Genomic DNA, 25913 nt, shown 5'->3' with positions numbered 1-25913 from the left:
TGTGGTTTTTTTAAGGACAATTTGCAAATCCAATGACCTGATCTCATTTCATTTAGTGAAAAACTCTTACCATAAAAATCTGTTCATTTAAAATGCAGACTGCAACACACAGAAAGGCACAGTTCATCTTTCACTGATAAACTGTATAGAAAAGACAAAAAACTGGGCAATGATCCCGCAAAATGTGCTCTTACTGTGATGTGTGATACTGTATTTTATATAATGTAATTCATGAGCCTTGCAGAGACATTAAAGCATTGTGCTAGCAACCATTTTTCTGTTATTTATTTTACTTTATTTAACTGATAGTTATTTTATAAAAGTTCAGTTTACTTTCCACAAATTTGTCTTTGGCTTACACTTTTTTATTACCTTTGAAGAAAATAAAAAATCAGCCAGAGCTATCATTGCCATATTCTGCAATTGTTATTTATCTAAGTTTCTGTACTAGTTTGTCCTTCCCCATAATTTTCAGAAGAGTTTCGTCTAGCCTGAATAAAAGTTCTTGAGTCAGGATTCTGGATGGTTAAAATTTATAGCATTCCTGTGGCAAGTGAGTACAATACTAAATAATCTTAGTAAACATGATACTCTTTTTCTTTAGTGGGGAGAAGTCTAATCTTGAGCTAAAACCAATTAAAAATTTAAAAACCAACTAAAAATTTAGTTGATTTCCTAATGGCTTCTGTTTTTGAAAGGAATTGATTGGAACATTTTTTAAGTTTGCTATGCAAATTCCAAGTATTTTTATTATTTATATATATATTCAGAATATTATTGTCTTATCTTCCTGTGTATTAGTGGTTAGATTTTATATTGGCAAACACTGTCACAATATGTGTAGTATGTTCACATCTTAATTACATGTATTTTAAAAGGAGTATTTTGAAAGTTTCTGTAAAGAATGTAGGTATGCCTGCAAAGTAGATCTACAAAATGTAAAAAGGATTCTGGGATCTCGGGAAAATGATTTGAAATTGTTTCTTTGTGGTTTCCAGAATTAAAGACTACTTTTAAAATAGAAAAATGCACCAATACAATACTTTAATTTTTTTTTGCCTTCTTAAATTTATCTAGATTCTCAGTAATATACACTCTGTAAACAAATTAAAAACCTCTAAAAGCAAACATTTTCAGCATTACAGGACACACGAATTTTCAAGGTTAATTTAGCATTGAAACAAAAGAAATACATAAAATATATTATATTCAAAGAGAAAAAGACCCATGCTCTGATATTTAAAGTGGGGTTGCTAGTCATGGTTCTAATTAGAAAATAATCCTTTACCATGTTGTTCTGTTGCTAAGTCAGAAAACATATTTTACTAGAAGAAATTTCACTTGAACTTAGGCAAATGATCATTGGATTTACCCACACTAGAGAAGCTTTTTAATTTTTTATATTTTAAGAAAAAATTTATCTGTTGCTTTTCTAACCCAACAAAATAAAGCCTTTGAGTGTTGCAGTCCATTTTAATGTTTTTACCAAAACTACTTCATTCTTCCAGGCACTTACTCTGTCTTGATAAAATGAAAACAGTTTGGAAAAGTTTCCTTGAGAGAGCAGATAAATGCTTAATAAAGAAATCAGAGGTACATCAGGAAGGAGTTCTAAATTCAATGTCTAAAGTCATTCAGGCGCCTTGAAGTGCTATATTTGTATACCTAAGCATATTTTTTATGGATATTGAGAATTTGAGAAAGATCTTTTGAATTACTTGATCACTACAAGTGTACTCAGTTATCATAATACTAACATTTTACCAAATGTGTGAAGAAAACTTCTGTATAGACTGGCATGGCAGTGTGTGCAGAAATCCAAGTTTCTGTAACTTGATATCACAAGTAAAGGAATATGCCACAAAGAAGCAAATGAGTAATTACAATCTTTAAGTTTATGTTGAATTTGTTCACAGCATATTATCAAAAAAAATCAGCAAAAATCATACAGATGTATTGACTGAAAGTAATCTGAAGACTTCTTTCCAACTGTTAAATGCCATTTTCAATTACCCAATTATCAATGTAAAAGTTCATGTTCAGGTGTTTTGTTTCACAGACTTCCGTGTCAGATGCCACAAGCCACTCTAACCTCCTCCCAAAGTGGGTCTTGTTTTAGCATTCTGAAAGTAATATGGTCTAATCAACTCAACTTCCATATTAGTCTTAGTTTTGATTGATCTGCACCTAAAGTTTTCCTCATATATACTATCAATATTAAAAAGTTATGCTGTAGGTACACAGTTTGTGGTAACTGGGGAGTGAGGCTGCAGCCAAGCCTCATCCCTAATGGGCTACAGCTGTGCAAAGCAGGTGACTAGGATTGAAGGTAATGCAACACGGAGTGCCCTGACGCACTGGCCAATCATGAACGGGAACAGAAGGCACACAGGTGCAATGCATGAACATGAGAAGTATAAAAGGTTGGGCTAAAGATTAGGAAGGGTAGGTGCTTGCAGCCCTCTGAAGTGTGGTGAGGTTGCTCTATATTGGCAGATAGCTGAAGCCTTCTGATGGGGTATGGTGTTTATCTGTATGGGTTGAAGCTTTCTGAAATTATATTATGATATTCTTTCTGTTGTGGGTGTCTCAACTGTGACATGCTGTGGTGTATGCTGCATCATTCTGCAAGGCAGCTTCTACTGAATTATTTTTTCAAATGTATTTCTGCTCTTTATTCCATCTAAGCTTGTATAGGTCATACCAGCATCCACATGTATCCTAGAAAGCTAACAGGGTCGTTCATATCACAGTGTGACCTTGGGAATTGACACAGCACTGTTTAAACACCCAGATAGCACAGCCCCTGCTATGAGTCTGTCTAGTGCTTATTGGCCTAGGTAATGCTCATCTGTGATTCAAAATAAGCACCTGCTAAGACTATTCACACTATATAATTTCAAGTCAACTACCCTGTCTTGTACAAAAAATTTAGCTGTACAGAAATTCTCTTCCATACTACTGAGCATGAGGCTCAAAGAATGACTCATACCCTGTTTTGGTTTTAAGCATCGATATAGTTAATGCAAACATCTGTTAGCCATGCTGTTGCTTATGAGGTCTGAAAATTATGTGCTAGTCTTGAATTTTGACTTCCTTTAAATAACATGGATTTTCAGAGGGGGAGGATTTTAACTTTTCTATGGTAGCACAGACAGTTAGTTCCAAAACCTGACCTTGACGTTTTCACTGATATCCTACCTACTTTGTTTAATTGTTTGCTTTTGGAATAAAACACCTTCATAAGTGTTTGGTGTCAGCCAGCAGGTGGTGCATTATTCCCTTCCATTTCTGGGTTCTGTCACTATCTGGAATTTGTTCACTTAGTATTTTATTCACCTGTGTGCAATTTAATACTTTTGGGGACCTTTCAGTGTTGCTAGTACACAGTCTCAGCTGTTCTGGCAATTTATGACTGAAAATACGAAGTAACTTCAGAGCCCTTTCCCAGGTCTCTTGGAAGCCATGGGACAAAGTATTTCTGGTTTTTGGCCACATCTCCACAAGATAGTTATCTGCTCCAAAACTGCTCTTGGTCAAGCACACTTGGAGGAAATTAGAACATTTTGGTTTTCCTCTGTACTAGTCCTGAGGTTAATAAAGAAGGACACATTGTGGTTCTGCTTTCTCCACCTTGTTTCAGGAAGATTTGACTGAGTGGCTTCTTTGTTGGTAAGATGCAAGAGTTCCTGGCTTAGATATGCAGCATTCATGGCAATTCTCCCACTGTGTTACAGCATCTTTCTGGATTCTGAGTGGTTATGTGGAAATGTTCAGACACTGTTCTTTCTTGGGGATGAGTGTCATTTTCATATATAAGATAAATGTCAAGAGTCAGAAGCTACTAGGACCTGTATCATAAAATGCTTTTAGTATAGAAAAATTGCTTTTCTAGTTTGATTTTTTTGTTTCTGTTAGTTTTTAATTGTGTGTGAAAATACAAATCATAATGTTTAATGATATGTTTTATAAGTTTACACAATTTCCAACACCATGAAACTGCCAGATTTTCATTACATTTATATGTCAAACTTGACAAAAATTGGATGGATGGACACTTGTTGTGCAGTATGTTGTAGAAGGTTTTGTGGTATTTTATGCTATAGTTTAATTATTAAAACAAAATAAATCTTCAGAGAGTTCTATTTAACTTTTCCTACATACACTTTATGTGTCTTTATCCCAATGCTCTTCTTTAACTTTTGTGCTTTGTGCTATTTTTTATTAAGACTAAATAATTTTAAATTAATTTGGCAAGCAGATATGCATGAAAAAATGGCAAATAGAAAGGAAAAAAAGTCAAAAAATAAACCAAATAATTTGACCACTAGTTTCACTAATGGGATACAATCAGTTGACACTCTCCTGATTAACCTTCAAAATTCTTTAAAAATAACAGGAGGTGTTAGGCTTCATCCTATTAAAAGGTAGCAAATCTTCTTTGAGCAAAAGAATATTTATTCCAAAAAGATAATTTTATATTAGTTCTTTACTAGTGTACTGCAGTGTATGCCAGTGGGCATGAGCAAACTGGTGCATTCTTCTGATGATGTTTAAAATGAACTTCATACTGCATGAAGTAAACAAATGAAGATCAGTATATTTTTCTCAGAAGGTAGTGGTAGAGTCTTGCAGCCAGCTCTGTATCATCCTTCTGCCTTCAAACAACCTTGGCTGTACCTAGCCTCCTCCCCTTGCCTGGGACAGTCTTAGTGTCTTTGTTTTCCCTGTCAGAGAAGAGTTGTCCACTGGTGTCTGACAAGGTGTCTGCAAAATTGAACTCTTTTCTTGCAATGATAATCCTCTGTGTGCTCTGTAATAAAGGACAAGAGCTTGTCCTCTGCTTCTTGCTGGTACCTAAGTGAATCTGGGGGCAGGTTCTTAGATGTTGCAGCTGAGGGTGGAACTTAATCTACCACCAGGCTACAGACCTCAATAGAGTTGCTAATTCCATTTCAACTCTCAATGTAGGTGTATATACTACATGTAATGTCATGTGGCTTTAAAATATGCACTTGATATTTAAACATCATGTAATGGTCATATTGGGCAATTGCAAACATGATAAATGAACAAAACACAGAAATTATTATTATTCTTTAAAGTTTTACTTTACTGTTCTTGTGAAACTCTGAAAACATAATAAATCAAGTAAAGGAAAAGGAGAGCAACTCAGTTTCTGAAAATGTGTCAGCAAGCCTTTGAAGAGCAAGAAGGATGCAAGTAGATAAGCATACATTCTGAAGTAGCAGAAATAATTTTGTCTGCTACTGAGGTTATCTTGTGGTCCATTGTTTGTTTCCTGTGAACAATTCTCAGGTACATTGCTCATTTGTCAGAGTCATGTTTACAGGGCCCTTTTCTCAGGGTGCTTAATCTTCTACTTATAATGTTTCTGGAACATCAATTAAAAGCAAGGAGTCCTTGAAGTGTAGTCTACAAGTATTTGCTGTATGGAAAGAATAGTATATTTTACGTGCATTTTTAGAAATCAATGGACTCAGAAAATCTAATCTGATCAGAATCCAAATAAATAAGAACAAATTAGCACTTAATTTCCTTTTCAGTTTGATATGTTCCTATATACCAATTTTCCCTGTAATTTTCAATGATGAATCAATGAGAATAATTTCTATATATTTTAGGGCAAATTGTTGATAATGACAAGTGTGGTCTCATGACTGCCTTATGAAGTAGCCTTAATGCTTTCCTATCTGTACTAGAAATAGCTAACACATCTTAAATAATATTTAGCCTTTTCATAGCTGCAACATATTGGTAGCTCATAATGATTAATTAGTTGGCTCAACTCTATTTTCTGTCACACTGATGAACTCCTACACTATAGCAGAAGTCCTTGCTGTTAGTGTCACGTCAATATTGCACATCACACTTTAAGGCCTAAATCCTGTAACCCAGGGGTTTATTGTTGTCCTGTTTTTTTCCTGAGTGATACACTGTTCCTCCTCTATATTTCATAAGACTTTCCTGCTCTGTATTGAGTGAGGTGTATATTTAAAAAATTTAAATCCCAGCAGTGCAATTAAAAAGACTTATGAAAATGCAGGACTAAAATCTCCTTCCTCACAGAAATGTACTAGATTATCTTCTGGATGGCATGGTTTACAGACTTAGATATTCACATTTCATTAATAAAAATTATTTCTGAAGTTACTTGTATAGGAAGAGATTTCAGGCTGCATTTTTTTACTCTCTCTCTCTAGCTGGAGAAGACTTTACACAAATTTGTATCCTCTTTCTTGCCTCCATTTCTGAGCCAGTCATTGATCCTCTAGTTATTAGGGAATAATATGACCTTCATGTTGACTATTAATTTTTGTTACCTCAACAGCTCCAGTAAGATTAGATTGGCACCTTCAGCTGTGGAATTGAAAGAAAATGTTTTGGTATCATGCTGGTTTCAACTGGAGTAGAGTTAATGAACTTCACAGTGGCTGGTATGGAGCTGTATTTTGGATTTGTGCTAAATGGAGGGTTGATAATATTGAGATATTTCTGTTAATGCTGAGTAGGGCTTACACAGAGCTAAAGCCTTTTCTGCTTTTCTGTCACACTGGTGAGGAAATTGGCAGTGTGTGGGGGGTTGGATGTGGACACAGCCAGGACAGATGATCCAAACTGACCAAAGGGATATTCCAGACCATGTGACATCATTCTCAGTAGATAAAGTGGGTAGGGGTGAGCATTTGGAGTGATGGTGTTTGTCTTCCCAAGTATCTGTTATTTTTTTTAACTAATATGGAGGTAGTAGAAAGTACAGTAAGCTCAAAATTATTGTGTATTAACATTTCTGTATTTTTGGGGTTTTGGGTTTTGTTTTTACTTGTGGAGTTATTTCAAAGCTATATTCAAATATCCAGTATAGTGCCACTATATGACATTTCTTATTGCTTTTCTTAATTTATCCATAGGATGCAAATATTTTCTTTTCTTATTTAACTTCTTGTGGGAAATTAAATATCTATAGAATCTGTTAAAGAGTCTCTAAATATAGTTTGGCTGAGTTAAATGGTTTCTATTATGTCCCTTGCCATTATCTGTATCTCTTCCGCTCTAATAATATTCCACTTGTTTTAAGATAAGTATTTTAGCATTTCATTGCAGAATGGGAAATACAGGCACAACTGTATTTATTTTTTTATTTTGATAAGACACAGGTGATTACTTAGACTAAGCATCTTTCAATAGAAAATCTTTGTAGCATGACCCTATTGGAAGGTGAAATACAGCAGACTAAAAATAATTTTTATTTGTTATAAAACTTCTAGGGACTAAATGCAGCAGTGGAAGTGTGTTTTGAACCATAAGCAAAATTAACATATTGAAAAATCTATCTAAGCAAGTCTAGGAAATACAAGTGAGCATTACTTGCTCCGTAGTGAAGAATAAAGCTGATATGTGAATATGAATCAAATATATTAAAAGCAAGAAACCAAAAATTGTGAAGTGCGCAGGCTTCATCTTGACTATTTGTACAGGATATTGGAAGAAAAAAAGGCTGAAAAATCTTGGAAGAAAAAGTGGAAAGGAAGTTAAAAACTGAGACTGCTCAAAAATGTTTCTTTTTTTCCTTTTTCCATTAACCTAAAAAACAGACATTGAAGTAAATCTTAAGAGAAATTATTTTACCAAAGAAGCCTTAAAAAATCTTTACAAGCCTTATAAAAACTCCTGTTTGTCCTTATCAACCCAACAATTTCAGAGTTTCTTTACTTAATTTTAATGCCTTAGACCAAGACATTGAGTATATACATAGATACGTTTCTGGGAGATCAAATCCAGTTTTTGGATAATCAAAGACGCAGCATTATGTAATCAGTTGTGTGAAATGAGATGGAAAGTTATGTGGCTTAAACACTACTTTCTAAAACTCATGTTTGTCTTACATTTGACTAGATTATATTTAGTAGAATTCTTTAAGGAACACCAATTATATCATTATTGTCAAAGTTCTTCTATATCTTAATTTCTCTCAAATAGTTTGTCTTCATCTATCAGGCAGATTAGCCACAAATCTTATTTTTCTATTGTCAATCTAGAATCTTTATCTGGTTGTTCTTTGCCTCAGCAGACTTGCCATTCACTATGGGCTGCTTCATAGGAACAGATTCTCTCCTGGACAGGTTGACTTGATTCTGCAATTAGTTTCCTCCTATCTTGTACCCTAATAAATACTGCTTCATTGTTACATAAAACTAATCATGTATTGTTTTTCACCTAGGAAGCTTTTAGAACATATAAGGATCCTGAAAGTTGCATGAAATAGAAGATTTTACTCACTCTATGGTTGCTTTTGTTATTTAATCATATATTATACATTATTTTTTATTAGTACATTTTTACTGAAAATTCAGAGGCTATGTCTGCAAAATTTACAAACCGTTAGTACAGAAGTTTGTAAGAATTATTGTAAGATTTCTTCTTAAAATCCATAGGTACAGCATTATTGTCAGATGTGGAGAAGTTTGCCAAGAATTTGAGTATTAATCAGCATTTTTTGTGGGTGGAATTAAAACACAAAAGGATGTTGTAGGCAAAAAAAAAAAAATCACATTGTTTTCTGAACAGCTGTATAACAGCTACTTTCAAAAGCTAAATAGTAAACACAGAAGGAAAGACTTTCACACCATAGAATGCAAGACAAAATATTTCTGGCTTGCATATTGTGGGAGTTTTTATAGAGCAAAAACAAAGCTAAGTAAAAATTGCCTGTGTGCTTGGACAGCTGACATTTCAAGAAATAAGTTAGAAATCAGAATCATTTTCAGAGCCATGCTAGTTGCCAACCATTTAGGCATTTGGAACTAACTGAGGATGCAAAAGATTATGCACAAATACTCTATAATCTGTGGCTTGTTATATGTCTATTTTGTAAAATTTCTTGTAATAAATCTCTTGTGCTATGTGTAAAATTGGAGTTGTTTTTAAATCCTGAAATATTTACCTTAAAGTTGATATATCATTTCTATGTATATGTAATGTGCAACCATAATACAGTTGATAGATAATGATATCTTTTATTTACCAGTTGTTACTGATGAAAAACATTGACGAGCTTCAGAATACTGAAGCTTTCTTAATATCTGAAACAGAAAAAGCATATTTCAAGCACAAAAAAAAAAAAATTGCATGGAGTATCAGAAATACCAAATCTTGGAGAAGAAAGATAACTGGCAGTTACAGTTAGGGGAGGTATTAATGAAGACTGAGAGAAAAAACTGAGATCTGTGTTTGGACCAAAATAGATGCAAATTCTGATTCAGTAACCTAACGTGGATGAGTATCAAGGATATTTTTCACTGGGGAAATACTTTTTAATTTTGAAAAAGTTGTCAAATATCCATATAAGGAATACATTCTAAAACCCATCTCAATAAGATAGTGTGGTAAGGAGTTTTGCCTTGTGAAACACCTGCCATTTAAAAAAAAAAGACTTATTACTAGTTGTATCTATCTCTTTAACATCTGAAGTTTTTGCTAGACACAAGTTGTTGTTACAGGTTTTGGTTTCCTGAAACTAAAACATTAAATACCAAAAAATTATAGATTAAACATTAAAAAGAAATACTAAAGAAAGTTTTATTGTCCTATTGACAAAAACACAAAAAAAATTGCTTCTTCTTGGTCTTGTTTTTTTGTCAATGATTCTTTTGACCTCCTGGTCTGTTATTACCTGATACAACTTTTTTGTGACTTTTGGAGAAGACTTCTTTTATCTACTGAGTATCGCTGGTAGCATGCTGAATGTCCTCAAGAAATACAAACCCCATAAATTTAGGAATTTCTGTGGTTTAAGTCTCATTTTATTTATTAATAATTATAATATTTATTTTCTTTTTGTTACTTATTTTGTTATTTTTGGAAATTAGTCATAAATTGACCATGGTATAGCCATAGAATTATGTAGTCATAGAATTATTAAGCTTGTAGAAGACCATGAAGTCCAGCTTTCAACCCAGCACCAGTACCATGTTCACCACTAAACCATGTCCTCAAGTGCCATAGCCAGGTGTTTTGAACATGTCCATGGTTGGCAACTCCACCACTTCCTTGGGAAGTCTGTTCCAGTGCTTTAGAATCCTTTCTGTGAGGAAACTTTTTCCTAATGCCTAAACTAAGCTTTCCCTGGAGCAAGTTGAGGCCATTTTCCTGGGTTTATACTGACTATAAACACGTCTGATAAAGGCATTTGATTTTTTTTCTTGTTAAGCGAAAAGCCAATGAGAAGAAAATAACAGCTAAGCAAGCAATATATGATGTTGATGAAACATGAGGAAATGTGAGTTTCCTTTGTTCCCTTTCCAGCACAATCCACTACTGGGACTTGATTTCATTCACATCAGTGAATAGGTATTATGTAATTGCCCTTTTAATCTCCTATAAGAGATTAACAATCAGTGCATGGGAGGCTATGTTAGTATGTTATTGGCACTATGTCTGCCAGTAGTGAGAAACTCGCAGCAAATGCTTAGTACTTACTTTCAAGTATCAGTTCCAGTTAATTATGATTTACATGGCTTGATCTGTTTCAACATGAACAATTGAAGTCAGTAGCCTAAGGTGTGCCAGACCAGGATTCAAATCTACTCAGAGTCAAGCAAAGGAGAAATATGAGCCATGGCCTCAAAGAGAATGTCTATGTGCTGCTTCCTGACTGTGTGATTTACCCAATTGTAAAGTTCAGTTCTTGCCTGCTTTAGTTTAGACTTCCACAGTTCAAGTAAGAATGTAATTTCTGCTCTGAAATCAATGGATGGGGTTTTTTTCTTTTGCTTAACCTGACAAATTTTATCTAGGTATTTGGACCTTCAGTTTGGCCTATGTGACAAAGCTTGTTAGGTCTGAAGAATCTTACCTGGATACTACCAAATCTCACTGGAAAAATTTGGTAGCAGCTAAGCTATGTTTCAAAGATGGAAGTGCATCCTTAAAGAGATGGATTGGTCTCCAAGTGATTTAGAGGATCATATTCTTTTCAGAGAAAATTCATTGCTGTTGAGTTACTTCTCAGCTGTATTCAGAGCTTTGACAAGCCATAAACAAACTTCTGATTCTCCCTGGCTAGCCTTGAGTGTCTGTGGTAGGGTCCTAATTGGTAAAAGAAGAAAAAGGGGAGAAAACTAGAGTTCAAAATCCCTCCATACCTTGTTAAGATTATTATACTTTGTAATTTAGGATTAGAAGGAAATTCCCATTAAAAATAAGTACTTTCTCTAATTTTTTTTTTCACAGTAGAGAACCATATAATTTCTTAATTTTTCTCTTTAAATTAATAGGAAATAAACTAGGTCAATATTCAACAAATTAGGGAATTATCTACAAATATTGATGTTTGTGCTGTGCTGGATATTTGTTGCTTGCAGGATTGTTTCTCTTATTGGTTTTGAGTGTCCAAGTGAAGATATAAAAAATATAAAATTTTTTTGTAAGAGGCAGAGTATTTTTAAATGACTGGTTTAAATTCCTATAGGTAACTTGCCAAGTGTGTAAGCAAAAATACAAAAATCTGGTACTGACTTATCAAAAAGTGAAAATATATGGGTATATATTAATTTTTATTCTCCTCTTTAGTTCCAATATTTCTGTATTTTAATATCTTGTAATAAACCATAGCTGTAATTCAATATATACTGCAGTGATAAAAAATGAATTATTATTTACTAAACATGCCTGTGTTGGTGGCATGAATTATCTGTTGGCCTGATCACATTGTATTAGTACTGAAAAATTGCATTTATCTGTTTATTTATTTTGTGTTTTCAGGTAGATCTAGAAAACCTGGACTATCATTACTTTCTGCCTTTGTTCTTTGATGGGCTTTGTGAAACGGAATTTCCATATGAGTTTTTTGCTCGTCAAGGAGTCCATGACCTGCTGGAGCATGGTGGAAACAAGATTCTTCCTCTTGTTCCTCAGCTGATTATCCCAATAAAAAGTAAGTGAACATGTAGGAGAAAAAATCCATAAATTGTATCTATAGGATGTAAATTTTTGAAAAGTTGCTAATTAAGCTGTAAAAGATGACAGCCTGAACATCACATGAAAATTATTGCAAATGTGAGTAAATTTTAGGATATAAGGCCAGAAAGTTTATGCCTTCAATCACCTGATATGTGCATTATTTCAGAATAGACTCTCTAGTTACTCCTTTTCTTATTGCAGGATTGCTCTTGGTCTTTGGAAATGTGACGTGACATTTCCTTAGGTGATTTTATATATTTACAATGTAAATCTTCTACTGTACAGACCAGTTCATCCAAAATGACAGGAGAAATCAACAGATGGCATTTTAAAAATGCTACTTTTGAAAGTCAAATACAGGGTTTATTGTACAAAAATTTTGTAAAAAGCAATAAATTATTTTAACACAAATATAATACCACTAAACTTCAAGTGTATTACCACTAAAATTCATTTTCTTGAGCCACCTAGTCTTTCAGATATATTGTGTTCTCCTTTTCTTTCTTTAGGTCAGTGAAGAGATAACTGAAGTGATATTATTCTGAACCATCATTCTTCTCTAGTTAGTTATGGTGATTCTTAAATCTGCAAACTACATTTACACTAATAGATGCTCATATTTGTTAAACTTGGCTTTTTTTTTTATCATTAATGGTATCATTGCTGTCCTTTTTCCTGTCCATGAGACAGTTCAGCTTTAAATACAGTTTTGTAAAATGGGAAGTGAATGTAGTTTGGAGCCTGATAATACTGAAATAATAGTGTGGGAAGGGTCAGAATTGTGGTTTTTCATTCAATTTTTTCTCAATTTAAAAAGATTGATTATAGATGTCACTATCTCTTAGTGTAGTTTTGAAAATGTCAAAAGGAATATATAATATTCAAAATGTTTACTCTGTGACACTTGAGAAAGGTTATGAAAACAATGTTACCATTTTTTCACTCTAAGGGGAAACACATAAAGAGGAATTATTTCTTTAGAACTGTATTTCCAACATCACCCAAATATATTTACAGTAGTAGCATGTTGTTTGAAAGGTGAAATAATTTATTCAGGAAAGACTGCAAGTTTGACAGCATCTCCTCAGTTGGGATTTAGAAGTCTTTCTGAGACGAGAATCTAGCTTAGATTTCATTACCTAGAAGCTTTAGCTGTTACACAGCTTTTAGCATTAGAAAGAGACTGCTAGGTAGGGATATTTTTATGAGTCTGATATGTAGTCTTAAGCCATAATTTATGGTGCTGGAACACATTTAAGAATCTGCTAGCTAAATTTCGTTGTTGTTTCTGCTTTATTTTATTCTGAAGTACTTATTTTTTTAAGAATGCTTCTCTATCAGCTTTAATGTGAAGTGTCTGAGTGTTATCAATGCTAAAGGCTTCTTCCTAATTAAAGACATACTAATAGTAAAAGATGAGATCATCAGACTCACCAGGAGTCTGAAAATGTGTACTTTTAAGGGTTTTTAAATTTGCTATGACTGCATAATACAGCAGTGTTGTCATAGCTATACATTTGTGACTTGGCAGCATCCACAATAAACTCAGATGTTTTACACAGATTACTGTCTCTAAAGTGTCCCACTGGGTGAGTTCTTTCTCATTAACCAGTGTTCTTCTCGACCACTACCATATTTCTACTGTGAAAGAGTGAATCAATTGATTGTTAGACAGGTAACATATATGATCGAGGGGAAAAGGCTAAAAGAAAGATGGAAAAACAACTCTACAGATGGAATGCTTTTAAAAGCATTCTCTCTGTTTTTAAGTTTTCTCTCCTGCATGGTCATCAAAGGAATATGTTAGTAAAGACCTAAATGTTCTCAAAAAGCATTTAAATTAAATATTAGAATTCTTTATCATATTTTAATGATTTAGGGGGGAATTTGTCTTCCAGCCATCCTTGCTTAAAGATCACACATTTGAACACTATATCATAAAAAATGAAAATAATATTATTTAATATATCTGTGGGTTATTTTAGGCCCAAATCCTTTCAACTTTTTTCTTGCTAAACAAGCAGTGATTTTAGAAAGACAGACAATTGAACTTAGTAGGCCTGGGTTCTCTTCTAAAATACCTGAAATATGATTAAAATAAAGAAAAATGTTCCTTAGTTGAAAAGTAATTCCTTTTTTTCTTTTGTCACACTGGAAGGAACATTTTTACTGAAAATTCAGAGGAAGAAAAAATCCATCAGGTTGGAGGCATTAATTTCTCAGTGAGAAAAATGTTCAAAATATATTTTGATTTCTCAAAATATAAATTCAGAATATATTGTATAATGCACTGGAAAAAAAATTATAAAATATTTTATAAATGCAATCATTACATGACATAAAACTCAGAGGAAACAAATTACCTGTTTATGTCAAACTTGTAAGGAATCCAACTAAAAATAAATAAAGCACAAACACAGAAAATGGGATTACTTAAGATATAGGACTTTTTGCTCCCTTTCACAGAAGATATAGGCAAACCCATTGTCTGAGTTATTTCAACTTCAGCAAAGATTTATAAATTGAGATATATGGCAAATAGCAAAGTACTTTGCAGTATCATGAAAGTTCTGATGCACAATACACAAATACCTTCTTTGCTGGGAAGATCCATATTGCTATTTTCATATTACAGGCAGGTAAGAAAGCAGAAGAAGGAGGCTAATTTTGCTCCACATTGCAGATTGCATTGGTGGCAGAGAGCTGAACCCAGGCACAGCTCCCTGGGGTAGCAAACAAAGGTGTCTGTAGGTTACATGAGAGTTCCTTCATTTTTAGGAAACAGAGGAGTTTGTCTAGCCTTTCTATGTTTTTCTCTGTGGTCATTATGGGAATGTGGAATTCCTTTTGATGTTCATTTTTGGGAAAAATTATTACTTTTAATATTACGTTTCCAGTAACAAATGGCTCAGAAAATCCTGAAGTCCTTTTGCTTGCTTTTGTTAGGCTTCTGCAACTCCCAGATTCCTGACTTCAGGGCTCCCCAATGATCTCTGCGTAAGACACACGTGCAGACATAAAAACTGAGGGAGCCAGTAGTTTCTACACCTTTGTCTATTATTTCTATGAGTAACATCAGGGACATGCAACACAGTGTATGGAAGCACCTCCTCTTCTTTCAGAGGCAGCAGGCATGCTGCCATTCACATTTGCTTTGCAGACAATGTTGTTGTAGGAGTTTTCAAGCCCTGCATGCATCAAGTCGCCAATTGTTCCAGCTCCCATGCTCTGACTTTTGCTAATGCGATTTTTTGTGGAGCAACTTGGTGATATTTTCATCTATGTGTAAAAAAAAAAAAAAAAAAAAAGGCCAAAGAACCCAACTCTAAAATAATTCTAAAATATTTTTAAACTGGCATTACTTTTAAAGTCAGAGCATTTCAACAGTCTAATTTATAAATACACTCCCACAAATGAAGGAACAGTACAGACATTGGAGTGAATTGCTAGAAATTATCAATCGGAAGATTGTCATATAGCTTTGCTAATGAAGGTAGTAATGTGAAATTAAACACTTAAGTATCTTGGGTCACCTACTGGCCAGAATCTTCTGTTCTCTGCTGTGAATCCTAAAACAGATATGTAGACAATCTGAATTTAGGCTTAAAAGCCAGAAAAGCTGTTATCTTTGCCCTTGTAACTTAGAAGATGGAAGTATTGTTTCTACACAGTTCCAGTCAGCAGACCAGTTCTGATTGAGTCCAAAAAGAATAATCTCCATCCTAAAGAACACTGAAGTTTTCCTTCTTGAGACTTTTACCAAGCAGTTAAACATAATTTCTGTGATACAGTAAATCAGGGATGCTTTAAACCTTGTTTAAAATGTTTCATTAAAGTAATAGATATTTTTGAGTCAGACTTAAAGAAATTAATAGAGCATTTCTCTCTGTGTCACCTACAGAGCCCTTTTTAATGTTTAATAAATTTTGAAATTAAACTGATTTGTTTTCTTTTTGTTCACATACTGTTTGCACTTGATTTCCATTTTTTTATTGTTCATTCTATTTGCATGAAAAATGTTGTCTTGAGCTACAGTTTAGTTAATTCCCATTTAAGGTTAAATCAGTGTCACTTTTGCATTTAGAGATGTAAAGTTGAATGTGTTGCTAGCACTTGTTCCTAAGCACAGTTATAGTTTTCACATATTCACAGTACTTAGGAGTATTTAATGACTGTTAAATACTACCTTTCACAAAGTTCTGCAGTATTCTTATGGAATAAATATGGTTTCCTAGTCTGTTGTAATTTTCCTTTCTGCGAATCATATAAGTTGTTTTCTCTCACCTACAAAAGTCAAAACGTTAATGTAATTGTAATTTTCCTCCTGGCTGACTGTTGCTCTTGAGAAACAATCCTGGTTATTAAGGTCACAGATTAAAAGATAAAAGTAAACAGGCATGCTTTTAAAGAAAGCAAAGGTCTCTGATTTTTTTTTTTTTAATTGTTCTGATTTTCAAATACTAAAACATTTCCCCTGCAGGTTTCATTAACCAGTACAAGTAGTTGCAATTAGCTTTGTGTTAGATTCTTCTGCTCAAAACTGGTCATTTCAGTTATTTTCAAATGCCTTAGGTAGTAGATACTTTATTACTCCTCTTTACCCTTTTCTGTGGGGAGAATCTGTGTTCCTTATTCAACAAAGATAAATCTCATCCAGTTTGGAAAATGAAATCTGTAATTAACATCTCTGACTTTTAAAGTTAGAGCTAGAGCTATTCTTTCCTGAATTTATAAATGTATTATATTTAGCATTTATTAGTAATGAATTTCATCTGCAATTGTATCACCCAGTTGTTCTGTACTGTAAAGTCCATTTATAATTCTTCAAAGCAGCCCTTGTCTTTGGCATCAGGAATAACCTGATATAATCAGAAATCTTTGTTATCATCACTGAAGACTCTTCCATATCACCTATGGATCTAGTGAAAAACATGAAATTCAGCGCAGATTCCTGCAAGGCCTTACTAGTGATATTCTTCCTCTGCAATCATTTATTGCCCCCAGTTTTTATCTCTATGTCATTATTTTTATGGAAGCCATGGGGATTCGTGAGGGACCTTATTAAATTCCTTTTGAAAATCTAACCAAAACTATGTTATCAGGTTTTTCTTGTCCACATTCTTCTTCTCCAAGGATCTAGAGAGCATTTGGAATGCTAGATTAAGTTTTGCAGTACAGATGCCTCTATTACTTTGATTCTGCAGAACTTTTTTGTAAATGGCATCACATTTCAGTGATAGCAGACCTGTTTTCTTCAGGAGGGTGCAATCTTAGCACAGAGGAAGGAATGTACACCTAGGAATGGATAGAAACTCTAGACTGGCATAGTCAATGAATCAGGTTTTAGGACTCTTTTCTAAGTGTTCTTTATACTATGTAATTAAACTAGGTCCACAAATGTTAATAGAATTCAAGCTTTATACGAGCTGATCTACAAAATTCTACAATTAGAAGCACAACTAAAGCTGAAAGAAGCCACTGACTGACTTCCACATTCTGCTCTATCATGTTTCTTGAAAGCATCAATGTTTTATTTATGGATCTTAGCCTTTTCTGTGCCTTAGGTTTTGGCTTTACAAAAAAAAAAAAAAATTGATGACAAAATTGGCATACCCCTAATTTATCCTTCCCATCATTTCACTGTAGCACATCATTCTTTCAGTTGTACAGAAAGAAATATTTGTACATCAGTGTTGTTATTTGGATCAGGCTCTTATTGGACTTCTAAAAGGTACAGAACACAAGGTTCTTATTCTGGTTTTTATTCACTCTCGATTGAAATGCTGTGTTTTGAAACAGTTTTCATTACTGTAAGTTTAGCATAATACTATTACATAAGTACAGGTAGTTAAATATTATGTACTTTGAAGATTTTGGACAAAATTTTGTAAGAGAAGTATGTATCACTTTAATCAATTGTATTTTCAGAACACTTCATGTTAGGACATCTTTAAACTTGACTCTGTGAATTTAAAAGAAGCCCTTGATCAACAAGATTAAGTAGACCACAACAGCCAAGCAATTTTCTTCTGAATGTTTGATATCTAGGTATTTTGTTTTGCTTCAGGCAAAGAATTCTCTAGAACTGTTGCCTCATTTACCAGTTGTGTGAGAGATATGAATGCAAAATAAATTGATTTTAATAGTTGGTTGTGAGACCTAAATAGAAAATGGAAAATGTTGGTGCACTTCTAAGCATAGATTCACAGATGTATTTGAAAAAGAAGTTTAAGAGAATTACATTATCAACCTAACTTTTAATATAATGACCAAAATATAAAGTTAGCAATTAGAGAAGAGACAGAAGTTTAGGAAACTGATTTGATTCTGTAAAGCTCAGGATATCAATGTGCTCTCTGGGAGAAAGTGTTCTGATTTGATCTTTTCTGTGGAACTATATTGTGTCATGAAAAAGATCCACTGTGTACTGGGAGAAATGCTGTCATGTTTCCTGGCTTATAGAATCTATCAATCTCATCTATCAGATGAGAACTGTGGCTTCTATTATAGACACTATCTGGGACTGAGATAGGATTTTCCAAACTGCCACATAAAAGATATCAACTTATATGAATTCTAGGCCTTTTCTTTGAGATGTAAGAAGTGTTACTCAATAAAAAGATTTTAATATTTTAAAATACTTATTTCTGTTGCTTTATATATAAACATCTAGCTAAATGGATAAGCAAACAAGTGGCATATATCTTAATAAAAATTTCTGCTCTTAATGGAAATTAACAAAAGAAACCCTAAATTTACATCAATTTACATGAATTGCCAATAAAATTTATCTGAAATTAAAAATACAGTGAGTTACCATTGATGCCTTGTGAAGGCTGACCTAGAACAGAGGCTAGATGGAATTACAGTCTTCACTGAAGTCAATGAATTGGTATCTTAAATTATTTCATTGCTAAGCTTTAATAAGCAGCACTATGGTGTTTTAAATATGCTTTCAAATTCCATAATTCTCTTTTACTTTGGTTTTGAATGGTAGAAACAGAACAAACACAGATACCGAGCTTTTAAGTTAGATATTAAGCTGCTATCATTGTATAATTTTCTTTTATTTAAGAAAATTATTATGAACTTCAGAAATTATTTGTTTGGAAAAGCTATAGCAGTACAAAATAATGTATGTTTGAATGAAAAATACTTCATTGTGTACTTCAGCTGGGCAGTTATTTAAGGTGGAGGATTTCTTTGAAAAGCGTATCCTAAATCAGAAGCAATATCTTCCATTTTATGCCATTAAAGTAGAAAACATGAAAGCTACCAAGCAACAGAGTAAATTTATTGGGTTGTAGTTTTTTTTTGCTGCTTAAGAGAAAGTTACAGTAGTCTAAAGGACCAAAGAAAATATGTACCAATGAGGGGGGAAAGTCCTCTCAAAATCGTTAGGGAGCAGAAAGGTATCTTTAACTGAGAGGTAAACCAGTTATGGACTTTGCTTTTATTGTGAAGATCCATGTCTTACAGCAGACTTCTAGGCCAAAAGGCAACAGCCTAAAATGTTTTCTAAATTGGAATACTTTGAATATTATGCATCTTTCCTTCATTTGGGTTGTATAGCTGTGGTGTACCAAGATTCCTATTGTAAGGAATTATTCCTGTGCAAGAATGCTATCCTCAATCTCTGTCAACTTCTGGATACCACCAATATTTTCCAATGGATTGGAATGTGCTTTTTTCATATACTGCATTAATATTTTCTTCCTTTTATTAATGTGAGAGAATGGTTTGTAGTGATAGTAGTACACAGAAAATAATTAACAGATTTTTAAAAGATAAACAGGTATTTGAAAGTGGTGTATCTTTGGGGCAGGGTTGGTTGGTTGACTGCTATGCATGGTGCAGTCCAAATATTTAAGAAGAATAACAACAGTTCTGTAGTCATAATGATCTTTCCTTTTATATTTATAAGTGTTTTCCTAACACACACTGCCAATTTCTGCAATTTAAAGGGATTTGGGCTCAAATTCTCAGTCTGTTTGATTCTCCCATTACCATCTACAGCCATACTTCTGCAGAATGCAGCGTGTGCCCTACTCTCATACCAGTACCAGGCAGCAGTAGCACAGCTATGGGAGGTGCACCAGGCAGAGGAACTCCTTAGTTTAGTGACAGAGCTCCAGGAGGAAGTGGGTAGGCTGAGGTGTATTGAGATTGAGAGAGAGAGAGACTGCTGAAATTGTACTCTGTCTTCTTTGAGAAGACACAGGTTCCCTGTCTTTCTCCACCTGGAAAAACAATTACTCAAGAGATAGGGGACAATGGTGACAAGTTCCTTTGCTGGCATGACAAGCACGTCTCCTCTGGGACTGCCCCAGCTTTCCAGGTGCCCTAATAGGTATGAGACTCTGCAAATGGTACCAAAAAGCATCAAGCATAATGGTTCATCTAGCATGAAGATGTCACAACGGTTAAGTTGACCTGTGCCCTGCATCGAAACTGCTTCCATAAAAAAAGAATCAACTGGTCATTTTAAGAGGAGAGTTCCATCAGCAGCTAACAGAAGGCTCAATATGCAGACTGGAGCCACTTCTTGTGAAGGTCTGATGCCTCCCTGGGATCTGCAGGGGTTAAAGATGTGAAAAGAAAGTTTTCTCCCCTCAAATGGCCCTCAGATTATTATCCATTATTTATTTTTTAGGCATGCAGTGATAAAGTCCAAACAAGATATTTGATGTCTGGGGACAACCTAGACTTCAAGGCAATGGGACAACCAGTTAAGGGATCAGGAGTGGAAGCAGTTCTTTTACATTCCTAGTTGCAGAGAATGATAAGGAAAGAAATAGGAGGAGCAAGCAGATCATTATCTGGCTCTGAGGCTGGTGTCACTCGCAGGATTTGGAGTCTTTTGATCATGGATTAGTTTAAATGACATGAGGTCTACTGTGTCAGAAGGGGAAAAGGATCTCTGCACAGGAGACAGCAGTGTTCATTGAAAGAGATTTCAATTAGATTTGGAGTGGGAAAGGAATCAAACAGGGCTCACTAGAGATAAGCCTGGGTGCAGCATGCCATTCTTCAAGAGACAGTGCCAGTGAAGTCATTCAGTCATGTTTTGGTAGAGGTAGGGGATAGAGATCCATATGAGTGATGTGGTGGCTGAAGGTCTTTTTGGGCACAGTGTTCATGTAATGATAGACTTATCTGTTATCAGAGCAGTAAGGAGACAGGTCAGTACAATTGCTGCCTTGGACTTGCAGAGAGCAGACTTTGGCCTGTTCAGGAGACAGAGACCCTTGGGAGGCAGTCCTGAAGGGCAGTGGGGTCCTGGAAGGCTGGATGCTCTTCAAGGAGAAAATCTTAAAGATTCAACAGCAAATTTTCCCCATGTGCTGAAAGATGAGCCAACAAATGAAGCCACCATAATCCAAGGAGAAATGGTCAGGTACCTGCTGCTCCACTTGGACAGAGACAAGTCTATAGCATCAGATGGGATCCATCCAAGTTTTTCCTAGGAGTGTTTGGACAGCCATATCCACTTACATGGCATACTCTGCATGCCTAGAAATAAGGTTTCTTACAGTCTGGGACAGCTTCTAGAGTCCAGAAGTACTATTCCTGGGAGTGGGTATAATTTGTTAAAAATTAAGAAACAATGATTTCTGTCAATGATTAATTTTTATATCTCTTAATTAATGTGTGTGTATGAATAATTAATTTTACTATTTTGTAATAATTCATAAAATTGAATATAAATATTCATTCATGCTTGTATGCATAACATAACTATTGTACTGAAAATTGCCAGTGTTAGTGATAATTTCCCTATTACTTAAGTTAGCTATTATTTATGTGTATGACAAGTTAGTAATTAATAGATCTATACATTGGAATCCCAACACTTGCTCTTCAAACCACTTTTCAATGAAAATGAATAATACCTGTTTCTCCCTAACAGAGTATTTCCCTAACTGAGACTTGGAGTCAATCTTTAAAATTGTATCTGGGTATCTCTCTTTGCAAAAGAAGCTTTAGAGCATCCATCCCCAAAAGCATGATTTGGAACAGCCAGCCTCTTTGCTGGAACTTAATGTGAGCATGCTGCATTGTTGGGCTTCCTGTTCACACATTATTATGCTCAGAGACAATATGAAATTAAGTGCAGCCTGGTGACTACAATAGGGACTATTGTAGAAAATAAGTAATGTGGAATTCAGTCTGTATATCCATTTAGCAGTACTCCTTTAACTTGGATGAGGTGTAATAGTACCTTTATATCTTGGGCTTTCTGGTTTGTAACAGTAGGTTCAGTATGTTGTTCAGAAGCATGCCAAGAGGCATGAAGGGATATTATTTACTGGTTGATTTTTGAGAATTGTCTCTGTCCATTCACACAAAGACTCTGCCCTGCCCTTGGTTTGGAGATCTACCTCTGATTTTTAACATCAGCAGGCATGTGACAAGCAGCAAAAGCAGGTGGGGTACAATGCATTTGCTTAGAGAGATGGAAAAACTGACATTGCTCCTTTGTGAAAATGCTGCTTCATTCCCTATGAAATGGCATTCCTGTGCACTGATAAAACTCAGCACAGGAAATACTGAATTGTAGAATTGTAGGGTCACAGAATCATGGTTTGGGTTGCAAGGGGCCTTTAAAGATAATCTAGTTCCAAAACCTTTGCAACAAGTAGAGATATCTTTGATCCTAATACTTCCATTTGAAGAGGCAATTCTTGAAGAAGTTACTAATAACTCCTCTTCAACTTTTGTTGTGTTCTTTGCTACAATTTTTTCTAAATTCTTATACTTTGTTATGGTGTCTTGGATCACATATTTATATATGTCTGTGTTTATAAAACATAGTAATGAATATGAGCTCTGTCTATGTAACTGGGCAGAACACTGGAGTATTAGACCAAAATATAAGATCATACCAAATCTGACAACTGCTGACAAATTTATCCAGCTGCATAATTTCAGAAATTATTTTATAAGTAGATGGATTTGCAAGGGAAAAAATACATGTATTTCAAGCATGACTCATTTTTAATTGCCAGTGAGAATGCAAAGTACTTGCTTTTAGTAAAATTAAAAGAGAAGAAACAAAGTTTTTGTGAAATGTCTTAGTGTCATAAGATTAGAAGCATGACACTGAAAGCTAAGAGAAACATCTAAGTAGGCTAGACAAAACCTTTTTTTTCCCTAGAATGTTTTTCTTTTGAAAAAAGCCTACACGGTTTGTTGGGTTTTTTTTCCTATAAACATTTGCTTCATTGTACTGATTCCCAGAATAAGTAGGAATTGTCAGTTGAATGAATAAAATGATCATGAAATAAATTAGTACAAACATACAAACACCAATTGTTGCACTAGAATGCATCTGTTGTCAATCTTTGCAGGTTGTCTTGCAGTTGTATAGTTCCATTGGCCCCAAGTGGTACTTACTGAACATTTATATTTCATTTGTTTGGACCACGCCAGTATTATACAGGCAGCATGAAGGAATAATGAGCTGCATTCTTTAGGTTACTGAAGAGTCAGCACAAATTGTGGGAACAAATAACAATCGGACAAGTCAGTGTTTTGTAACATCAGGACTGCAATCCATCTTTGGAATCTTTCTAAGCTGGGCTAATAAAGGCCCACTTACAATTCCCAACAGAGTATAGTTTAATTAAATTTGTCCATTAGAGGACTCTTCCCCCTCCCTTTGCAGTTTAGAAATTAATTCTGATTTCTGCCTTTTCTTTTTGCATCACAGATGCACTGAACCTTCGTAACCGAAAGGTCCTCTGCACCACACTGAAAGTCATCCAGCACCTGGTGGTGTCAGCTGAAATGGTGGGGGAGGCCTTGGTGCCCTATTATCGCCAAATTCTCCCAGTCCTAAGCATCTTTAAGAACATGAATGGTGAGTTATCCTAACAGACACTGTATCTTTCAACTCCTAAGGCAAAAAGGGGCTTGAGGCAGGGTTAATTAACAATGTAGTTAAGATTTATTACTGTATATAAACTCAAATCCATTTGGAGCTCTAAATAATGTAAACTCCCCCTCTTGCTATTCCCTAAGGATGCACTGAAATTAACAATTTCATTTATTACTCCTTGCACGTACAGTTTATTTAACACAGTACAGAAGCAGTGAAGCAGTTCTATAATCTTCCAATAATTAAATTGTAAACTTTGTAACAGTCTTTTGAATACATTAATAAATTGCAAAGCTTTTTTCCTCCCTCAAACACATTAGTTTAGTCCAGCTGTTTTATTCAATTCTGTGCTCTCCATAAGAATTTGCTGCTACCAGAAGGTTCAGGAGAGATTAAGAATAAAAGTAGAGCTCAAACTAATTAATTTGAGGGTCGAGAAAACTCCATGTTATAGAAGATTTTCAAGTTAGATGATATCAAGCAAAACAGTGAAGTTTGAAGTTATTGCTGCACATTTAGCAGGTTTCATTATAGAGAAATTTAGAACTAATTTATATCTACAATTAAGAATGTGTTTTCTTTGTAGCGCAGTTCTTGCTAGTTTCAGTCTTTAATAACTGGTACTGTGAGCTCTATATACTGTGAGTACATTTACACTACAGTCATCTGCTGCAATCAATATGATATACATTGCTTTTGCCAAATTAATTTTTTAAATATTTTTTGATAGTAAATCTATTTGTACTTATTTTCAATTATCTACGAAGTTACTGACTTAAAACTTCCTATTATTGGCTTCTGGTGAATAGATTAAAAGAAATTAATTCCTCACAAGCTTTCAAAAGAGGGTTTTCATGAAATTAATGACATTTTAATAGTTCTCTGCTGGACTCCTTCCTATTATACTTCCTGTTTGCATTACTACAGAATATAATACTTTATACTCACTCTTTAGCAAGTATACGATTCAAATCACATTGAAAAATGCCTGTTCAGAGTCTGACTCACACAAATGAAATTTACATGTTAGATCTGTTTAAATACGTGTACGACTCTGACTTTACTTAGTGAGAAACATTCAGTAACATGGAATTTCACAAATGCAAGTTATTTCTGATGACAGTTGTGGCTTTCTAGAAGTTGTGGGATGAAAGGTTATGAGTGCAATCTGTTGGCTGAACTTAAGCAATTTCAGTAGGGCTCCTTATGAATTGGAAGATTTCCCCCTTATAGATCTAATTTTGGTATCTGGCACAAAACAAGACTGTAAAAATAACTCTCATTGATTAATGAATATACCACACATGCTTTTTTCCAAATTTCCACCTGAAGTAGCCCATAAATTCTCTTGATTGGGCTTTTATACAGTGATTTCAGATGAATAATAGGGAAAGCTCAGGTGTAGCCAGGTACATAGCTTGGCTAGTCATTAAATCCAATCTAAATATATCTTCAGTTCTGATTGTATTGTGAGCAAAATAAAATGTATTTTCAAGATATTTGCATGGGATCTGTGCTCTGTGAATTTGCGCCTATATAAAACTACACTAAATCATTATATTTGATATTAAAGAACTAAAGCCCCCCCAAAAAATGAAAAGTAATAGTTCAAAATTAACTGATTTTATTAAGTCATTACTTTTTTAGAAATAAAAATTTTTAAACTTTAGTATTACCAGGAATTAAATAGATGCTATTTGCAAGGCCAAGCATGTGAAGCTGTTCAACTTCTTCAGGACTTGTATGAGGATGATAGGGAATACCTCTGTCTGCTCCATCCACAAAAAGATTATGTTTCATTCCTCCTTCACTGGCAGTTGGCAGAAAATACAGGGTTCTTTCCTTCTCTTTCTATTTCACATAACCTAATAGGCAGCTGAGGTGAAGGTGCTTGCTCCCAGTTGTAAGGAAATTGCAGACTGATCTGGACTATTTTCTTCACTGTTTATTGTTACAGGTGAAAGATGGGATAAGTGAAGTGTACTTCTTTCTTCTTTTCTGTATAGCTTGTGAAAGTAAGAACTGTGGTGCATCTTCCTGGACTTGTATG

The 25913-nt window shown here is 34.4% G+C and overlaps 1 protein-coding gene across 17 annotated transcripts in view; it reads left to right on the top strand.

Annotated features, from left to right (window-relative positions):
- PACRG (parkin coregulated) overlaps positions 1–25913 on the top strand; it is a 215516-nt gene that overhangs the window by 96422 nt on the left and 93181 nt on the right. For 16 of the 17 annotated variants that reach the window (XR_014954369.1, XR_014954367.1, XR_014954368.1 and 13 more), the window contains 2 exons: positions 11785–11956; positions 23696–23845. Coding sequence is in view for 14 of the 17 variants with exons in the window: in XM_085576861.1 (XP_085432987.1) it covers positions 11785–11956; positions 23696–23845 (322 nt within the window). In the remaining 3 variants the exon portion in view is untranslated. The remainder of the gene's footprint in view (positions 1–11784; positions 11957–23695; positions 23846–25913) is intronic. The other variant, XM_085576868.1, reaches the window with a different exon arrangement.

This window comes from Lonchura striata, chromosome 3 (assembly GCF_050655825.1).
Source record: "Lonchura striata isolate lonStrDom1 chromosome 3, ASM5065582v1, whole genome shotgun sequence".
In the NCBI taxonomy this organism is placed as follows: Eukaryota; Metazoa; Chordata; class Aves; order Passeriformes; family Estrildidae; genus Lonchura; species Lonchura striata.
Note: the sequence above shows the minus strand (reverse complement) of the source record. Positions and strands in the feature narration are given on the sequence as shown.